The sequence below is a fragment of the Canis lupus genome, chromosome 3 (assembly GCF_003254725.2).
Source record: "Canis lupus dingo isolate Sandy chromosome 3, ASM325472v2, whole genome shotgun sequence".
NCBI lineage: Eukaryota > Metazoa > Chordata > Mammalia > Carnivora > Canidae > Canis > Canis lupus.
The window spans coordinates 74235721-74257139 of NC_064245.1; the positions used below are offsets into that span (position 1 = coordinate 74235721).

The 21419-nt window shown below is 46.7% G+C and overlaps 1 protein-coding gene across 8 annotated transcripts in view; it reads right to left on the reverse strand.

Annotated features, from left to right (window-relative positions):
* Positions 1–21419, reverse strand: part of TBC1D1 (TBC1 domain family member 1) — a 237908-nt gene that overhangs the window by 28392 nt on the left and 188097 nt on the right. For all 8 annotated transcript variants that reach the window (XM_025438017.3, XM_025438018.3, XM_025438020.3 and 5 more), the window contains 3 exons: positions 20799–20984; positions 13934–14095; positions 6802–6960 (listed from right to left, as the gene is read on the reverse strand). In XM_025438017.3, the coding sequence (XP_025293802.1) occupies positions 6802–6960; positions 13934–14095; positions 20799–20984 (507 nt within the window). The remainder of the gene's footprint in view (positions 1–6801; positions 6961–13933; positions 14096–20798; positions 20985–21419) is intronic.

A 21419-nucleotide genomic window follows, 5' to 3' on the forward strand; every position in this document is an offset into this window, starting at 1 on the left:
TCTCCAGCTCCTGGCTGGAGGAGAGGAAGAATGACTGCCCATCTTACTTCGTAATGCAGTCCATGTATTACACCAAATGCTATTTGGGGGGGGGGGGGGGGGGGCGCACGGGACATTATTTCCCTACATGGCATTTTTCTAGGTCAGTTCTCAATTGTATGGTTGGTCTTTCCAGCGTCCATGAGGTTCCCACTCCCTTCTCCAACTGTGTATCTATCGATGCAAGGTTAGCTTTTTCTTCATATATTTCAAACAACATAAATGTGCTAGATTGAACGTAGAAGCAAAAATGAGAGAAGCCATTTAATTCTATTAAGCCAGGCATTAAAACATAAAACAATGAAATTGAACTCCAATAAAAAAAATAAATAAAATTAATTAAATTAAAAAAAAACATAAAACAACACCTCTCACTAAATTTCTTTTCTTTTGGAAAATACACAGTTCACACTGATATGTTTATACGTAGGTGTTCATTACAGTCCTTTTAAAAATATCACCACAGCTCACCCACACTCCCGAGTACACACCCAGTAAAGGGAGGACACAGGCCTCGTGAACAGAAAAAGGACAAGACAGATGAAAAACGCTCCTGGACAATGCGCATCTGCATTCACATAATCCAGCACTGAGTACTGCAACCCTCCAACCCCATTTAGAAGGTACTAAGTTAGCACTGGGAAGAAAAAAAGAAAAAACTAGTCTTATGAACTAGTTTATAAAACTAGTTTGATCTCTGCACGTTAATCCCCAGCAGGGACTGGAGCCTGGGGCAGGGCACACATGGGAACACGTCTAGCCCCTTGGACCTCACCGCTCAGAGCGCAGTAACTACAAGCAAAACGCAGTTGGCTGTTTTGTTCGAAGCCTGTGAAAAGATTCTCGAAAGAGCGTCTGACTCAATAAGACAGGCTGTAGAAGGCGGTGCCCCCGGCCACCTGCCCACCCAGGAACAGCGGGCGGCCTGGCGCTGAAGGGCTCCAGCCCGGGGAGAGAACCTCGCTCCTGCCAGCCGAGGAGGCTGGATCAAAGCTGTGACACCCTTCCTGCAAACGCATCCGGCGACGGGCCCTGCCTCTTTCAACTCCGGGTTCCCATGGGCTCCTAGGGAGAGAAAGGCAGGCCCTTCAGATTTCTCTCTCAGGCGGGGCGTCCCTCACACGCAGGAGGAGGAGGAGACCGCAGGGTGGCGAGAGTCAAACGTGAACACTAACTCATCTGTATTAAGAAGACCTGCCGTGATCTTGTGTCTCGTGCGTGGCAGTGGAGCCACGTGCTGGCAAGACCTCGGAGGAGACCCACGATTCGGACACATGTCCAAATGACCTACAACTTAATTTCACGCAGTGCTCAGGACAATCTAAGTGGTCACCCTTCTCGGGGATGTTTTTCGGGGACGACGCTTTCTTTCCTTCTCTGTCCCTCTGCAGCTGAAGATCCCCTTTCTTCCAGCAGTTTTCTAACACTAACCACATCAGAGCCACCCGAGCGCCTGTGAACATGCGGACACCCCCCCGCCACCCTCACCCAGAAACGCTTCCTCTGCGGCACGGCAGGGCTGGCGGCCTCCAGGAACATGTTCTTCACAGGGTCTTCAAGGGCTCCTGCAAGGGACCCCTGCCAGGTCTCAGGAGAAACCCTCCCCACCTTTCAAGTGTCCTGCCCCACTGTCTCCACAGCCCACCTGACTCCATCCCAGGAGAGACCCTGGGGCCCCTGAGCTTTGTTGACTTGGCTGCAGCTGCTCGGGGAGCCCAGAGGTCGGTTGGGGGCACACACAGGGTCACCTGCAGAACTATTCAGTCAGTGGCGGCCCCAACACTTGACAAACAAGCTTCTTTCTTTGGCTTCTTTCACAAAGAGCCTGGAGATTTCTGCATCTCCAGGGGGCAGGACTGGCTAATCAGCACTCAGCCTGGACCCTCTGACTCCCTGCCCCTCGGCTTCCTCAGTGGCAGGGGAAGCAGAGCAACCCAACAACCGAACCACCTCCAGGTCTCCTTCCCTGATGAGAGCTGTGATCCTAAGGTCTTCTTAAATTGCTGCATTTAGCTCTGAGTGGCATTTGAGAAAGGCTGAGGAGAAAATATGCTCTGTAGAACTCCTCACGATTTTAGTGTAATAATGTGGTTATCGGTTGTTTCGTGTTCGTCTTCCCCACTGGAGCATGTATTTCTGAGAGGGCAAGGAATGTACCAGGTGCTCAGGAAGGATCTGAGGAACCACTACTGAATGAGTAGGGGCAGGGGCAGGGTGAGGGGAGAGAGAGAGCTGCTCTCTGGACAGATTACTTTTAAGAAATGTTTGGCTAAGTCCAGTGACCCCTGGAACTGGCTCCTCCGGAGTCCACGCGCATCTCTGCTAAATTCCACAGTCAGTGAACCCCAAGTTTGTAGCTGAACATAAGCCAAGGTGGGAGTCTTTACACTGTGGGAATTTGTGAATTCTAGCTAAGGACTTCTTTTTGGCTTGGAGGTCACAAGAAGAGTTCAGACCCCTACAAGAGGAGATGAAGTCACCCCACCTTATCACACCCACACTTAGTTCTGTCGGTCTGAGGCTGAAGAGTGATCAGTAAGCCACTGAGATGAGCAATAGGTTATCGTATGTGGTCTGGATGATACCACAACAGACAGGGACAGACCCTTGGGAATTATGCACGTAGCTGTTAGCGCAAGAATTTCTTACACTCTTGAGTTGTGACTGTTCAAGGGACCCCCATAAAGGCAAGTCCCCAACTGGCCAGACAGGTGGTACAGAACAAGATCACTGCACGGCAAATTCTAGGTACTTTTCTGGTTTTTGCCATTAACGCTTTTTAGTTTCTCACACAGGACGTCAACCCCAAGATGAAACAGAAAGTGGTGCTCACTCTCAGCACCCATCTACTACCCCAAGCACACAGGACTCCGCTTTTGTGGTGCAGCCAAGCGAGGCAAATTACCAAAAAGGGAGTGAGAAGGGAAAACCCTCTCTGCCCTTCTATAGTCACTGTTCTTAAACACTCTCAGCCCATCCTTCATTCTGGAGGCTCTTCTCCTCCTCATCTTTTATGGACTCTAAAAAAGCAAGGAGAAAATTCTTCTTTCTAACACTCAGATAATAGCTCCTTTTCTTTAAGACACCAGGCAGCTTTTATACCTTTGGTTAAAATATGTTAAGTGGAAGCCGACATCAATACGACAGCTCTCATGCTGGACTATGGAGCCAGCCACGTCTCTGGATATACGCTTTGCACCTCACTGCAGCAGGGGCACGGCTGCGCCCGTTCACGGGTCACTGATGGAAGGTCTCTAGAAGCCCATCAGACAATACTACCTCTGGTCACCAAAGACTCACCAGACCTCTGTGGGGTATGTAAACCCCTATGTTACCACTTTAGTGACCTATAAAACACAGATGAATAACACAAGTCATCGATGTGGAGGAGGATTAGGGGCAGTTCCTGTCTCTGTTCTTAGATTTAAGGGTGTTCCTGTATTTCTGGACCTGCTCACATTTTGTTCCGGCTAAATCCCTCCTGTCAGGGGAGAGGCTGGAGAGCCTCATGGGTGGAAGTCCTGACTGCCAGGAGGTGTCTGGGCTGGGGTGTCAGGAAGAGGAGCCTCTGAAGCAGTGGAGGACAGAGGAAGGGAGCTTGAGGGGGTCTCTGGCTGGCAGCCTGTAGTGTGGGAGTGGGAGGCAGAGCCAGAAGGCAGGGTGCCTGTCTGTCCATGTCTAAGAACGATTTGCTAAGTGGCCTCTGCTCAGCCCAGGAGAAGCGATTTTCCCTTGGCTGGGTGTGGTCAACTCTGCCGGTGCATTGCCTCGGGGAAAGCTGTGTTGGTGTGTGGCAGGCAGATCCAAGAAAGAACAGCTGTATGGTGTCCTTGAAGGGGCATGATACAGAAACTAAGACGACCCCAGGCCTAGAACTTTCTGCCATTGAGTAGCTTGTCACCTGGACAAAGTACACACTTCTCTCGGCTTCATTTATCACCTCCACTGTAGCGCAGATAGTATGTGCCCAGCTTCATACAGGGTTGTGTAAAGCTGAAATCAGACAAAGCTTAAAAATTAAGTTTTATAAACTATAAAGCACTGCCTGACTACAAAGTCTATTATTCTTACTCTTTGGAGGAAAAAAAAAAATCTTATGAAACGCTGATTACACGAAGAGCTAATTTCAGAAAGGAAAGCAAGAGGCAGGAAAACAAAAACCCACGAAGATCCAAAATACAACTAACCAACAGGCACTCTGTTCTTGTGACCAGGATAAAAGTGCCACTTCCTAAGAAAAACTGAAATACTGATTTGTTTTCGCTCAGCACTACACACCTTTCTTGGGCCTCGACTTAGCCACAGTGTAGACCAAACAACTAACTGGGCAAATGCCACCCCTGGTGAGAGGGGAGCAGGAAGCGAGGTTTGCAGGAACTCCTAAGTGAGGCCTCTCTGAACCTGGCTGAGTGGAGCCGGCAGGCTGTGCACCCTGGGCCCGCTGCTGGGTGGTTTCCCCAGCTCCGGTCAGGAGAGAAGTCCGGCTCTGGGAGGGTCCCTGGGTAAAACCTGGACACCTGCACAGAGGTTACATGGAAAATGTATTGTTGGAAAACAGCTTCTTTTGGGCATTGGGTGGGTATGTGGAGGGCATCTGAAGTGGAGGCCAGGACTAGGAAAGAAGTGAGCTGGAGAGGTGGCCAGTGCTGTGGGGGGCAGAGTGGGGTGGAGCTGAGCTGGCCTGGTGGGAGTGGGGGGGTGCAGAGGGGTGAGAGGGGGAGCCAGGTAGGGACGAGAGGGCAGGAGGGTCACCTGGCTCTGCCTGAGAATGAGGAAAGGGAGAGTCTTGGTCGCACGGACCCCGTGACAACTGGAGTGGGCTCACGGCAGGGGAGGGACCTCCACCCCAGGCCTTAATGCTGACCAGGCCTTTTCATCCCCCTCTGCAGGAAAGTGAGTACCTCTGAGCACCAGGAGGCAGAGGGTCCATGCTGCCTGGGGAAGGACGAGAGGAATACTAGTGAAAACTAAGAGAACATCTGTAATAAGAGGGGGAACAGGCTCCCCTCCTCCTCCTCCTCCCATCCCATGAAACAGTGGCGAGCAGGCAGAGAAACCGGCTGTACCTCCCACCCTCTGCCCCTTCCTACTCTCCATTTATTTTTCACTTCATTTCATGTGATAGGAACATAATGACATTTTTCTGTTACTCATCACATTAGCAAACACAGCTGCCAGTTCACAAAACTGCTCTTCTGGGGGTCAGTGGGCCAAACGGGCTCCAGCCCCAGGCCTCACACTTGGTCCCCAAGGGGCAGTCACGGCCTGTCAGCAGCATCACCCTTCACCCTGGGCCAGCCATCGCCATGGGAACGCACAGGCATCCCAGGCTCAGGGGGCCTTGGGAAGGGGGGCTGGCCTTCAGGGGGGGCTGCCCGTTAACCGTATGTCCGTGCTCCACAGCAGTCCTCCCTGTGCCTCAGTTTACTCTTTCTTAAGAAGATTCAGGGCCCATTCCTCAAGATGTTATGGGGGCGGGGGAGGGAGTGCGCTCTGCATGTTATTTTGAGCAAGTTACTTAACCTCTCTGCGTTTCAGTTCTCAGCTCTCAACAGAGATAGAACAATATCTGCCTGGGTGTGTTGCAAAGACTAAAGAAGGTACCTTAAGTAACTTTACAGGACATTTGGCCCAGGATGAAGGTACATATTAGCTTTAAATACTAATGATAATCGTGACAATGTCGAATGTGGAAGTATCACGGCGGGGGAGCAAGGGGTGGGACCCAAAGGCCCAGCAGAAACACCTGATCCAGACTGAAGGCGGGAGAGAGAAGGTCCGGGCAGTTTCTTAGGACATCTGAGCTTGGACCTGACAAAGAACTCGTATGAGGTTAACCCTTTAATTTGCTACGTGGCTGGACAGGTAAGACTCGATGCTGTCTCGTCTAGCCCACACCAAACCACTGGGCAATACCCTCCCTCCCAGCTGGAGGAACCTCAGGAGCCAGGCCACTGTGGGGCCCGGAGCACAGACAGGAACTCTGGGGAGCCCTCAGCGGCAGCCGCCAGGATGGATGTTCCAGAAGCAGGACCACGTGCTCTAAAAGCCACAGGCCCGAGGTCCTGCCACATGGGGCCAGTGGGGGCCTGGGAGCCCTGCTGCCAGCGGCTGTGAGGGGCAGCAGACAGAAGAGGATGCACCCCACCTCCACCCCGCTCATGGCCACTGACAGGTCGGGGGGGCGGGGGGCCCTTTCATACACCACAGTGATAATCCTAATTCCACTCATTCCTCACTGGGGCAGGTGCAGATGTACCCAACACAGTTTCCCCCATCTCAGGGTTTTTAACACTGTTCAAGAGACAAGGATGCCACCCTGCTTCCAGAATAAACCGGTCCCAAACCCACCTACAATTGCTTTCTACAACTTTTCTAATAAGTCCTGTCTGTAATCGGTAAAGACTAGGGCGTGCCTCCTGCTATTAGACCAAGCGTCGGTTCTGACACTTAGGTTTTCCAGGATGTTCCTTCGGTGGACTCTAAAACCTCCTATCAGTATCTGAATTACTGAACCGAACGGCGATCACGACCGGAGCCTTCATGCAGAGCGGAGTTAACAAGCTGCCCGGACAAGAGAGAGAGATTTTTATATACTTGAAGGCATCTGTGATTACTCCAGGGCTTTTCCAACTGGAAGTCTCAGTAGTAAATTTTGATGGCTAAACCTAAAGGCAGATCGCTAAGCAACTCCGACGGTCTCTTCCCATTTTTCAAGCGAGAGAAGCTTCCGCTGGCATGTCACGCTGACGGCCGACTTACCCAGGTCGATAAGGATCGCATGCTGTTGGGAGGTGAGCCGTTTTAGGAGTTCTTTGTACGGTGTGTCCTTTGGCTGCTGTTTACTGGGAAACTGGTGTCGAAGGCGGTACTGCTCTGCCAGGAACTTCCAGATTTCCCCCCGAAGATGACGTGGCACACCTTCAAGGGGGGCGGGTAGAAAGTAGATTTTTATGCTCAGAGCATGACTTAATAAAAAGGAGTTAGGTTTCATTCCATTGACCCAACCTCTTGTTCCATAGGAATTAAGAGCATCGAAATGGAAAGTCAAACAACCAACATTTTGTCCTCTATGCTCCCCTCCCCCCCCTTGCACATCCCCATCTTTCCCCCCACCTCCCGTGGCCCCTCTTGCTTGCCTTGTGGCTCTCAAGTACATACTATGTTCAGACTGGGCCAGACCCAGCAAAGGCTGAACTGGTGAATGGCATGAGCCCCTCTCTGGTGCCTATTTAGTAACGTTCTAGGGAAAGATGCCCAGCCACGTAAAGTTATAGTGCAAGATGCCGTCTCACACAGGGGACGTGAGCCGAGTGTGGGGGTTCAGATGAAGGAGACCAAGATGGCATGGAATCCTTCACTTGTGCCAAGATGCCAGAGTGTGGGAGGTGAGAGAGAAGACAGGTCAGAGGAAGGAAACCTTAAGGGCAGTCAGGCTGGATGGGCTACCTCAAGAGGCGAAATGAAGGGTAGGGAACCTGCATGTTATCTGGCAGCTCTGGGGATCTACGGAATGTTCTTGAGCAGCCTAACTGGGGAATCCTGCTTAGACCCCATGAGCGAGGTGGGCAGAGAAAAGGATGAGAGGCTGGACACCATCCACACAAATGTGCCTTGGGGACCTGGACACAAGAAAAGCTATCCGAGAGCCTCTCTAGCTCATGTTTTAAATACAATTGATTTGAACACTTTTCCAAGTGGTTAAAAACATCGTCTAAAACTAGGAAAAGCTCTCTTGAAGCCAATGATGTTATTTAAGGCAAACTTCATTAGAAAAGTGACGCTTTTGAGTCAAAACTTTCTGGTTGGGGACACCCGGGTGGCTCAGCAGTTTAGCACCGCCTTCGGCCCAGGTTGTGATTCTGGAGACCCAGGATCGAGTCCCATGTCCTGGCTCCTTACGTGGAGCCTGCTTCTCCTTCTGCCTGTGTCTCTGCCTCTCTCTCTCTCTGTCTCTCATGAATAAATAAATAAAATCTTAAAACAAACAAGCAAACAAATGCTTCTCGTTCACCATCCTGCCCAAATGTGGAGATGGGGAGAAAAGGCAGCCTGCAGAATAAGATATCGAATCTTTCTCGTCTCTGACAGGAGCTCCCTTGAGAGACGAGGAACCTCCAATTTAGGGATGGATCTTTCCTTCCATTCAGGAAAAACTGTGACTGCTTTGTACACTTCGCTGCTACTCAGCGTGCCTGGCCAGGATTCCTGATTTTCCACTGGCCACGTCTGAGAGAAGTCTCACCAGCAGGTAACATTTACCATGAGGTCACCAGGTGCTGCCACCATTCTAAGTACTTTGTCATCCCCACGACTTGCAGAGGTAAATAGGATGATGATCCTCAGGGTAAAGACAAGGAAACTGAGGCCAACAAGAACAGGTCCCTCACCCGAGATCACCCAGCTGGTTAGGAGCAGAGCAGAGAAAGGGACTGCTGTTTTTTCTTCATGTCTTCCCTGTCACAACAGTCAGACAAGCTGCTACTCAGATAGGTACTGGAAAAACATATGCTATGTTCCTGCCTGGAGGTTAGTAATAAACTCATCATTTCTGGATCTGAACTAGAAAGTAGTCAATGTCATTTATTACCAGATCCACAAGGAACTGTTTAGAACAATCAGCCATCTCTTAGAAATACTCTAGGTGGGGCGTCTGGATGGCTCAGTCGGTTAGGCATCTGACTCTTGATCTCAGCTTGGGTCTGGATCTCGGGGTGATGAGTTCAAGCCCTGGACTGGGCACTACGCTAGGTGTGGAGTCTACTTAAAAATAGATAGATAGATAGATAGATAGATAGATAGATAGATAGATAGATAGATAGATAGATACTCGAGGTATGGAAGTAATTTGATTTTTCCCTTACACAAACTGGCTGTAAAAGAAAAAAAAGAAGCCTGTGTGAGAAACACAGGGCCATACTTAACTGTGACCTCACCCACACCTTCTCTAAATGCTGGTCTCGACATTAGTCTCATGATCCTGTGTAGTAGTGGGTTGAATGGCGGCCCCCCAACAATATATTTCCCCATCTTAATGCCTAGAACCAGTGAATGTGATTTGGAAAAAGTTTTTTTTAAATATATTTTTAAAATTTATTTATTCATAAGAAACACAGGGAGAGAGGCAGGGAGAGAGGCAGAGACAAAGGCAGAGGGAGAAGCAGGGTCTCCACGGGGAGCCTGATGCGGGACTCGATCCCGGGACCCCAGGATCACGCCCTGAGCTGAAGGCACACACTCAACCACCGAGCCACCCAGGTGCCCTGGAAAAAGTTTTTATAGATGATAATTAAGGTCTTGAAATGAGACCATCACGCTGGTTATGCAGGTGGGCCCTCTATCCAAGGACATGCGTCTTTATAAGAGACACAGAGGAGAGGACAAGAGAAGCAGGCACTGTGAGCAGGAGGCAGGGACTGGAGGGGCGCAGCCCCAGGCCAAGGAATGCCGACAGTCTCCAGAAGTGGCTAAGGGCAGCCCCGCCGACGCCTCCGCTCTCACTCCAGACTTCTGGCCTCCGGGAGTGGGAGAGAAAAATGTCTACTGTTTTAGCCACCAATTTTGTAATATTTTGTTATGGTAGCAACACAAAACGAATACACCCTGACGTCTGCCTTTTTATACCGTTCCGTTCCTTCTCTCCCTGCCCTCCCTGCCCAGAGGTATTTCTTAGGGTGCGAGTACACCTGCACATGCATGCACAAGACCTTAACATTTGAAACTATATCAGAAGTCATTGTGGCTTAGAGGCACCTGGGTGGCTCAGTCAGTTAAGCATCTGCCTTCAGTTCAGGTCCTGATCCCGGGGGGTCCTGGGACCGAGTGCCACATTGGGCTCCCAGCTCAGCAGGGACTCTGCTTCGCCCTCTGCCCTCCCCCTTGCTCGTGCTTGCCCTCTCAAATGAATAGATTAAAAAAAATCATTAAAAAAAATACACAAGACGTAAATGTGGCTTGAAAAACAGTCAACATGTTAAGTGATTTATAACGGGACTTTTTACAAAATATTTTTTTCAGACTGGGAAATCTTCCCAAGGTATGAGATGACCAATTTCCTTTTATTACTAAATCATTCCCATTATCTTATCAGACCTTCATTTTTTTGGAGGAAAAAAATACTGTTTGTGTCACTGGACCAGACCACATATTCTGGTATTTAAGAGAGCTTGGGTTTTGTGATTTAAAAACAAAGAGTCGTGCACATCAGAGCCAGTGTTTCTGCCTCCACTCATAACCCACTCTTATGCTGGGTGGGCAGGCTGGCTTCTGCGAGGACAGGAGGTCCCTCCCCCTCAATGTCAGTACCTTTTTATTTTTACTGACTTCGGACATGATTTGTGCTCGCCTTTTTTTTTTTTTTTTTTTAAGTCCTTCTAAAAATGCAAAAGGTATAAAGAGGGTGAAAAACCACTCATAACTACAATGAACATAGAATTCACCACCCAAAGCAGGAAGCTCTTGAAAGCAAGGGGAGGAAGGTATTAATTATTGCACCGGGCAGAGCTGTAAACCAGGGCTATGCTGGGTAAAGCAGATATTGCAAATGTGTGTGCGCGGCTTCCTACCTATGTGCCCACAGAAACAGACAACTCTGTGTTAGACCATGCACCACTTTTGTTTTCATTTAACTACTTGTCTCGGACATCTTTTACATCGGTAATTATAACTATTGTGTCATTTTCAAGGACCATGGCACACGATGGTCACACTGTTGGGGTTTGGGGGTTCTGTTTTGGTTTCCGACTCTACAATGCCATAAGAAGCATCCTTCTTACTGCAGCACGTTTTTGACCGATTAATTTTTAGACTAAGTTTCCAGGTGTGGCATTGCCGGATCAAAGGTAAGGAATGTCTGCATCTGGCCCGTCCTGCCAACTGCCCAGGCAGCCTCTCAGCAATCTCATTCCTGAAGAGTATGCTCCAGTTCATATACTTCTACCTCGCTCTCTTTAGTGAAATCATTCGAACCCTAACTAAGCTTTGAGTTATGTAAAGCTCTGCAGAATTATTCTTTGTTGTCCCAAGTTGGCACCCTAATCCTGCTGTTCTGATCTAGTTTTAACTTGGGAAGCTTATAAATGCCTTTTTTCTATCACTTAGGGGAGTCCTCAGATCATTAGGAGGAAGGGCCTCATCACCCATACAGGGACTGTCTTCTCTTTCAAAGGCTCCATAGTAACTTGGCCTCTACCATAAAGGCCAAGGGGGTGGTTCTGATTTAGTCTTGTTTTTCTATTCTAGGCTGCAAGAGGGACTGTCGCATTTGCTTGGAGTCATTACATCTTATGCGTTGAAAGCAGCTGAATCATTGACAGAGCTCTCTGTGCAGTTAGAAATAGAGTCCCTGCCACAGGCAGTGATGTGGTCGTGTCCGTGGCTACAGAGGGAATTCCAGGTTGGCTCACCTCGGCATGCAAACTATACAATCACCTATGTCATACTTCACTACGCAGGTTCCAGGTGCCCACCATGTTTCCATCAGCCCCCCCCCCCCACCTTGTAAAATGCATAATGAAAAACCAATGCATCCAGGTGCCAGGCTTCTAAGAAGCTCACGCTTCTGGAATAGCTGTCACAGACCCTTGCCACTTCCCTTTTGTAGAAGCAAAGCCACCTAAAGACCATCATTTAGTCAGCAGTGAAAAGGAAAGAACAGACTCATTCCTTTCTCTGCTTTCTCCTGTTTCCAGATAGCAATCTGGGACCATGTGGTGCAGTGGTTAAGCCTCCAGCAACTGCCCAAAGAATGTGAGAACAGGAAGAGCTGTGAGACCCTCAGTATGGTCTGTGCCTCTCATTCTAGCAGCTGGGAGGCCCGAGCCCAAAAAGGGGAGGATGTCGGCGAAGGTCACACCGGCAGTCACTGGCCAATCTGGAGCCTGACCCTTCAACACCTGCAACACTTCTGGTCTCTGGCGCTGCCGAGGCAGGTTCAACCACAGGTAGGGCCGTGTGGTGAGAACTCTAGCAGAAGGGTGTGTGGGGAGCTCTGGGGTCCTGAGCCCGTTACCTCTGAGTAATGTTTCCTTTTCCATGGAAAGGGGAAAGTCATAACTTAGCAACAACTTATTATTACTAAAACTGATGCTATGAAATTCAGATAAAGGTTAAATAGTGCCCATAGAAGATGAGAGAAAACTGCTCTGCTGTACCGTCTTAGAGAGGAATAACACTGTGCAACTTCTTCCACTGAGCTGCTAAATAAAGTCAGAAGAAAACTAACAAACTTCATACATGTTTGCAAAGCTTTGTCTAAATTCTTGGTTATAAAAAATAAATAAATTAATTAATTCTTGGTTATTCATGAATACATTGACCAGAACTCAGTAACCACTAGAGTTAGACTCCGAAAGCCTCTGATTTTGCCAGGAGATGCTAATAAACATTTATTTAAAAGAAATAGTTGTTTTACTTAAACACTAACAATCACAGGGACACCTGGGTGGCTCAGCAGTTGAGCGTCTGCCTTTGGCTCAGGGCGTGTTCCTGGAGTTCTGGGATCGAGTCCTGCATCAGGCTCCCTACATGGAGCCTGCTTCTCCCTCTGCCTGTGTCTCTGCCTCTTTCTATCTCTCATGAATAAATAAATAAAATCTTAAAAAATAAAACAAAACACTAATAATCGACCAAAGTTAGAATGTAAAATAGAGCTATTCAAACTAGCTGTGAAGAACCAGTTTTTGTTTTCTTTTAAAATGTTCCAAATAGGGGTGTCTGGGTGGCTCTGTTGGTTAAGTGTCTGCTTTTGGCTCAGGTCATGACCCTGGGGTCCTGGGATCAAGCCCTGCGGCAGGCTTCATGCTCAGGAGGGAGCCTGCTTTTCCCTCTGCCCCTCCTCCTGTTTGTTTTCTCTCTCCTCTTGCTCTCAAATAAATGAATAAAAATCTTTAAAGATATATATAGAGTGCTCCAATCCACTGCTGATACTTTTTTACAAAATACACTAAAAGTAAATTCATATAAAAATGAAACAGGAAAAGACTGACAAAATATAAGTCCACCTTTTTTTTTTTTTAAAGGATCATCCTTATCAAATCGCTGCAAGTTTCTAAATGCTTAGTCTCAAGTTCTATACTTACGCCAGCAGCAGTGCGGACTGGCACACAGTCAGCAAACACTGCCCACCCACCCGGGCCTTCCAGGACAGCAGGCACGTGCAGTGTGCTTCCAGGTACCAGCTTATTTACTGCTCACAGCCATCACTGTCATCACCCACATCTTACCTACAGGGAAAGTGGGGCTCAGAGAGGTGAAGCTGCTTGCCTAAGATCACAAAGTAAATCAGTTACAGCTGGGGTCTAAACCTGGGACTACCTGTCTGAAGTCTTCACGCAAAACCCCGTGTTGTCTCCTGACAGTGCTCAGAGAGGAGCTGTACGATTCGTTTTTCACCTTACCGTTTAACTCAGAGTGCGTCACCATTACCCAGTTTATAGGCAACTAAGCGCCGTATTCCTATCTGCTTCCTGTTATCTGGGCTTCTGGACATTTTAATTAATTATGAGGGAGGGGATCCCTGGGTGGCTCAGCGGTTTAGCGCCTGCCTTTGGCCCAGGGCGCAATCCTGGAGTCCCAGGATCGAGTCCCACGTCGGGCTCCCGGTGCATGGAGCCTGCTTCTCCCTCCTCCTGTGTCTCTGCCTCTCTCTCTCTCTCTCTCTCTCTCTCTCATGAATAAATAAATAAATCTTTTTTAAAAAAAATAATTAAGAGGGATCCTGAAAGGTGACGACACTCACATCAAGTAAGAAATCTGGAAACGGATCAGGGACAGACATGGTAACGAGGAGAGAAATGGCCACCAAGTTGGACTTTAACATCTTTTTATCCCATACTTTTCCCCAATCACCAATGGGAGGTAAGGATGGCTGGACGGACTCCCCATTAAAGCTTACCTTGCCCAACAGCTGAATGCATTTTTTCCATGTCAAACTTAATTTTTGATCTTCCTGGAGTGCTAAGCATCTTCTCCCACACTGTGGTTACTTCTTTAAGACAAGGAGTGATTTCTTCATAATCAAGCTTTAAGCGCTTGTTCAGCAGATCATTTTCAGAGGCTGGAAGAGATCATTTAGGAACACATTAGAAAGGATACCATGGCTGCCTCCTTACCATCACTGCTGAGATGTGGAGCCGTTACAGCCAGCTCGCCAGGTCCACATTAGTCACTGCTCCTGCCCCACCCCATCTTCCTTACCTGGGAAAAAGCTAAACACACCTAGGAGGTATCCCAGATTTCTCTTGCTCCTTCACCCCCAATGAGTTCTGTTGGCGCTACTAGTAAAATATATCCCATACCTATCCAGTTCTAGCAATCTCCACAGCTATCCTATTAAACCACAAATATCTCAAGGACAGGAGCTATGTTTTAAAATTCCTGGTGCCTGGCATGGTCAGAGACCAACACAATTTATTTATCTGAACCAGGAGCAATTCTCCAAGGACAGTTCCCCCTTGTTTAGAGCCAAACCTCCTTAGGTAGCTTCTGCTTTAGTCATGTTTCTGCTTCCTGCAGCTCAACAGAATAAATCTGCCTTTTAGGATATTGCCCCAAATATATGAAGGTACTTATTATTCCCCACCAACCTCATTCAGTTTTAACTGCATTCAGAATTGTACCTAATTACCAAAATGGGGTGGGAGAAGGGGAGGGGAGTCAATCAAGGAAAAGTTTAACTTGACAATTCTCAGGATTAAATGGGAAAACTTCACTCCCATCTAAAACCACTATATCCTATTTCGACCTAGGAGTAATGTCACCAACCCCTAAATCCATTCCACTTCACGTCTCAGATCTTGACTATGAGTTTATTAGGACAGCAGGTGATGAATAGCTAAGTATAAGCCAATACACCTAGGCCTCTGCAGAACTGATCAACTATCATATTTATGATAATAATAAACAAATACCATGTCCTAAGTACTTTATATTTAGCAAACTCCTCCTAATGACTCTCTGAGGCAGGGTTCTGGATGAGAAAACCCGAGGCGCAGAGGCCGGGTAGCTCCTCCGAGGTCACTGAGCAGGAGGTGGAGGGGCGCGGGGCCCTGGTCCTTTTCCAGTGCACTGCAGAGCTGGCTGTTATTAATTATATAGTTTTTCTGGGACCAGGCATGTATCTATCAGGGGCCTTAAATGTCCAACAGAATCCAGTGGAGCTTTCTAGGCCTGGGGTTTTTCAAGCTAAAGATTTTCAATACCAATATGATCTCTTTAACAGATACAGAGTCTTTCAGATCTTTTTCTTCTCATTTCAGTTTTGGTAAATCACACTTTTCAAGAAGTTTGTCCAGTTCATCTAAGCTGTTAAGTTTCCTGGCACAAAGCCATTCTTAGTCTGAGAGACACAGATCAGTCAATGCAAACATCTCAAGAGTCCTCTCCTGACCCCCTGAAAATACCTGCACGCTCCCCATGCCTGCCCTCACTTTATTCAGGAGGAGAGGAAGCTGAGCAGGCTCAGAGTTTGCCCAGGGCCACAGAAGCAGGAAGCGCTGGAGGCAGGATCCGAAACGTCGCCCCCCCAACACCACCAGTTTTATCACTACACTTCGCACCCCAGTGCTTATTATTTTTAAAATGGGAATTACAGCTACCTCATTGAATGGATCTGGTGAGGATTAAAGGAGATGAAATATGCTGAGCATCTACAAAATGTCTACTCCTCAGCACTCACAAATTATCAAAAATATAAAGTCAAGTAAGGAAAAGTATGAAACACTGCTTTACAAAGTGCTGCTAACACGAAATAAAAGATTTCCTTTTTCCATGTTAGAAACTGAGCAAAGGCTAGTAACTCAGTTCATCTGCTTAGCGCTCCCGACGGTAAGCCCTTATTCATCTGACACGTGGATTAAGTACTTAACTGACCGCATTTACCACCTTCAAGTACAAATGTGTCAAAAGATGGTGCTGCACACAACTGCAGGGACCCCTTGTCCAGCGTCTCATTTCATGGACCCAGAAACTAAAGTTCAGAGCGAGTACAGGGCTTGCCCAACGTTACTTGCCAGCTGGTGGGTTGTCAAGGGACTCTGGCCCTTGTGATTTCTCATCTGTCATCTTCATTCTTTTCCTTCTTGCTTTGAATAACACTTTTTAAGGTCCCACTAAAGAATCCTTGTGGCAAGTTGGGTTCAGGACTAGCTTTGCTGGGGACAGTGACTTCAAGTAGCACTAGGCTCTTGGTGCCAGCGGACATTTCCCTGGCACTGAGATCTGCTGTGAGCCTGTGTGGCTGCACGAAGGAGCCCAAGAAGCAACGTGAGGAACCTGCTCTGAAGTCAACAGAGCAGTAACATCCAGCCAGAAGATTCCACTGAAAAGGCTTAATCTGTGTATTTCACTGTTGGCCCAAGCACCATCCTGCTGTTTGAGGATCTGAACACTGCTGCCTAAAATTCAGAGCCTCCAAAATGCCTTATCAAGCCAGACAGTTGGTGCATGCTTGCAACAAATATCAAGGCTCCCAGCCAAGGCCTTCAGATATACGACCAAACTGTTTAAAATATTAAATGAGGGTCTACAAACCCATGATTGTGCATTTCTGGGCTTAGGGCAACCAGGACTACATGAGATCAAATGTAACTTTGCACAAGAATCATCTAAAATATGTATTACCATTTACCATGGACGTATGAGCTAACTTGGACTTTGGACCAACAATGTTCAGGTCTGATTTATGCCCATTACACTGGGGGGCTGCAGCTGCCCATCCCCAATCCCACACCACTAGCGACTGCTTTCACAGATGAAATGTTTGTCAAACTCCCACCATCTCTTAAAAACTCAGTCAGGAAAGGCTGAGAGGCTGGAAACATCAATGATGAAATGACCTCCAAACTTGTAGAGATTTTAGAAAAACCACACTCATTCTTTTTTTATTTTATCTGCTTAACCAGGAAAAAAGAACCTTTAAAAAATATCTTTCATTACAATTCAATTAAACTTCAAAATTCAATGTGTTGTAACATTATGCAGATACAGTGTAACACTTTAATTTAAAGCATGAAATTCTGAATTTTTAATAATTTCTCTTTTTTTTTTAATTTTTTTTTTTTTTTAATTTTTATTTATTTATGATAGTTACAGAGAGAGAGAGAGGGAGGCAGAGACACAGGCAGAGGGAGAAGCAGGCTCCATGCACCGGGAGCCCGATGTGGGATTCGATCCCGGGTCTCCGGGATCACGCCCTGGGCCAAAGGCAGGCGCCAAACCGCTGCGCCACCCAGGGATCCCGAAATTCTGAATTTTACGAGTCAGTTCAACAAGCGATAATGTGCTAACCCCAAACCATGGCTGTACTGAACGGCATCCTGTCCTGCATTAGGCTGCCTGCATCTTCGTTTATAATGGGGGAAAATGGCCCTGCATGGGGGCACGGTGGAGACTGCTGGCTTGGGAGACAGGTAATGTGTTTTAGTCCCAGCACCACAGAAAGTTAGCAGTTTAACTCTGGGGAAAACAAGTCAGCTTCCAACTGCCTACTGCGGAGTGAGGTGGATTTAGATGATGTGGTTTGGTTCTTTCTCAGATGCCATGGTTCTGGAATAGTAACAGATATACTTAATCCACATATTCAAAAGCCAGGACATAGGCTTAAGCATAGAAGATCCTCCTCATACATGTTCTAATTTCTTTCCCAAACAGCAAGCAATCCAGCTTTAACATCTGATCAACTTCAGCCACTTCCAGCTACACTTTAACTTTTCCTTAAAAAAGCCACTAAAAGTGGCACCTGGGTAGTGCAGTCAGTTAAGAGTTCGACTCTTGGTCTCAGCTCAGTTCATGATCTCTGGGTCGTGAAGTCAAATCCCACATCATGCTCCCCACTCAGGGGAAGTCTGCTTCTTCACCTTCCTCTGGCTCTCCCCACTACTCGTGCTCTTTCTCTCAAATAAAATAAAACCTTAAAAAATTTTTTTAAATCTTTAAAAAAAATAGAAAGCAACCAAAAAAAAAAAAAAAAGATGCAATAGAATGACTCTCTCGAGTACACAGTATACTCCTGTTTGGTTCTTGTCAAATCTGACTTCTGTGTTTATTTATTTAAAGATTTATTTATTTATCTGAGAGACAGCAAGCAAGTGTAAGTAAGCAAGGGAGGGAGAGGGAGAGAGAGTTCCAAGCAGACTCCGTGCCAACAGTGGAGCTGGATACGGGGCTCGAGCCCAAACCCCAAGATCAACTACCTGAGCCAAAACCAAAAGTCAGATGCTCAACTGACCCAGTCACCCAGGTACCCCTTGCTTCTGGATTTAATGAGAAAGTTCTGCCCCCATCCCACCCCAACAAAGCTTACTAAATGTTTTCTAGGCAATTCGTGGTCAGGCTCTTTTGATGATTAAGCTTCTCAGCAACAAAGGTACTGCATGCACTGAAACCATGCTTCCTAAACTCTATTAAGGAAATTTATTATGCTTTCACCACAAAGGTAAACATGCTGAACTTTACAGAGCTAAGAAGAGAAATGAATTCAGACAGCAAGAATGAAAGACCACACAAGACTGACCACTGCCAGGTGGAATGAGGAAACAGCGAGAAAGTGGGGGCAAGCACCAGTGAACTGAACGTGACACCTGGCAGGGTGTTCCAGGTAACCTTACGAAGCTCTTCCCTGTTCATCCTGGTTTGCCTAGTTATCATGTACGCAGCTTTACAGGGGATGTGCTTCCGCGGCAAACTGATCTTGTCTCATCAACTGCAGTCAAGATTCCTCCCAACATCCCAAGAAGCCAGCGCCATTCCTATTTTACAGCTACACTCCGATTTTCCATTGCTGTCATTTCCAAGAAGGTTAGTCAGGATAAGTATTAGGATTTATGATCTACATGATGAAGATAACTGCCTCTGTGCTTTTCAACAAAAATCCCAACCAACAGACACACAAATGTGAGTGCTGCAGTCCAGAGCGGTCATTCAGCTGATGGCACACTCAATGATGCCGTCACAGTCAGAGCTCTTGTAGACATCTGCTTTTATTTATTTTTTTAAAGATTCATTTAGACATCTGCTTTTGGAATTGCCTTCAAGAACACACAAGAAAATGGTAGAAAAACAGAGTTGGAGAAAACAGCCATCGCTGCGGTAAAGTCCCCCCACTGTGGCACCCCTTCCACGGCCACTTCAGGGGATGAGCCATTGCCCAGCCTCAGTACCAGGTACAAAGGAGAGCCCACTGTATCCATAAGTAGCCCATTCCAACCACTAAACCACTTTCATATCAAAAGGTCTTACTGGGCAGCCCAGGTGGCTCAGCGGTTTAGCGCCGCCTTCAGCCCAGGGCGTGATCCTGGAGACCCAGGATCCCTGCATGGAGCTTCCTTCTCCCTCTGCCTGTGTCTCTGCCTCTCTCTCTCTCTGGTCTCTCATATATAAATAAATAAAATCTTTTTTAAAAAGTCTTATTACTTTGTATCTGACTTCATGTTTTTGGTCAAAGATGACATACTTTTTTGGACTATGAACCTTATTCATCAGATTTGGTGTCTTAATACCCTTCACCTCTATACAGATATCAAGATAAAAGGTGGGAGATCCACAGTTGAGAAGTAAGTTCAGTGAAATGTAGCCTAATTGCAAAACTGCTTTGGGCCATGGTGACACACTCTGCACAGCCTCCGTCTGAACAAGCACGTTCAGACTTCCTGATCAGAATGGCCATTATTTTATATCCAGCCAGCTCTCTATACTCCAAGACCCATGTTCTTTCCATTATACCGCCCACTTAGCTTCTTAGCTACTATGAAAATAATAAATATATATATATATATATATATATTTTTTTTTTTTTTGGTTAAAGCAACAGTACAGAAACAGGAAATGAACAAAATCTAAACTTTCAAAGTTCATGTCTTATTTTCATACTGACATAACCCCCGGCAAGAATGTGGCTGGTCTGAGCCTCAGTTTCTTCTTCAGGCTAACACCTGCCTTCTGTCAGGAGCATTAAACGAGTCTATAGGAGTCTAAACTCCTTTCCTAAACGAGTCTGTAGGAGTCTAAACTCCTTTCCTATAGGAAAGGTTGGTAATGGTTCAGGTAAAACTCAGCTAACACTAAAGCTTAATCCTCTTCAGGGACACCTGGGTGGCTCAGTGGTTGAGCATCTGCCATCGGCTCACGGTGTGATTCCAGAATCGGGGATCAAGTCCCGCATCAGGCTTCTTGCAGGGAGCCTGCTTCTCTGTCTAGGTCTCTGCCTCTCTCTGTCTCTCATGCATAAATAAATAAAATCTTAAAAAAAAAAAAAAGCTTAATCCTCTTCAGATTACCTGCAACCCAATAAAAATGCACATACAGGTTACAAACTTAAATGACTTGTGTAGGATTAGCTCACACCTCACCAGCCAAGCACAGACCGTGGCTGACGGCAAAGTAGGGGGGGAAAAGAGAGAAAACACAAAACAAAAAACACTCTTTTGAGGGATGAAGCTTACATCTGAAGGTTGCCTCTTTGAAGTTCTAGACAGTATGCTAAAATGACCATACAGGAGTAATTTCAAATGGATGGTGAGATTATCATTAACTCTTCAGAAAGTGAAAAGTGTTAACTTGACTTTGAGAAAGTTAACAGATATATATATGAGAGAGAGAGAGAGAGAGAGAGAAAGAGAGAGAGAAGCTTGCTTTTTTTTTTTTTTTCCTTCTTTTTAAAGACAGCATACTTGTAGTCTGATGTGATTCGCTTCAGAGCCAAGAAAAGTTATCAGGAAGAAAAGTTATCAGGCCTGTTCATTCTAAGAGAATGGCAAACCAACCTTTTAGCTTCTGATTTTCCTTCTCCATTCTGAGGAGTAGAATCTGTTGCAGAATAGCCTTTTGCCATAACTCTCGAAGCTCTCGAGATGTCCTTTTCTTTTCTTCTGGGACAGGGCCAGAGGGTCCATCCTCACAAACTGGTTCTAAAGGAGATCGTGGCGGATGCTCCCCCAGTTCCGAATAATCTGGGGATGGAAAAGGACATTTCAGAACGGTCATTTTTTTTTTTCAGTACAAATTAATTTTTTAAAAAAAGATTTTATTTATTTATTCACAAGAAACACAGAGAGAGGCAGAGACACAGGCAGAGGGAGAACCAGGCTCCATGCAGGGAGCCCGATGTGGGACTCAACCCCAGGACCCCGGGATCACGCCCTGAGCCAAAGACAGATGCTCAACCACTGAGCCATCCAGGCGTCCCTTTCAATACAAATTTAAACATAGTGTCAAATCAGAAGATTTCTGTCCGTTCAGATACTATGAAATGATATCACCAGATTTAAAATTCAAGTTTTAATATGCATTGAAATCAATTGAGCCACAATCATCAAATTATACATCAAATAGCAAGCAAAAGCTGTAAGAGCTGAGGAAATGCTCAAAGATATCTACTTTTAAAG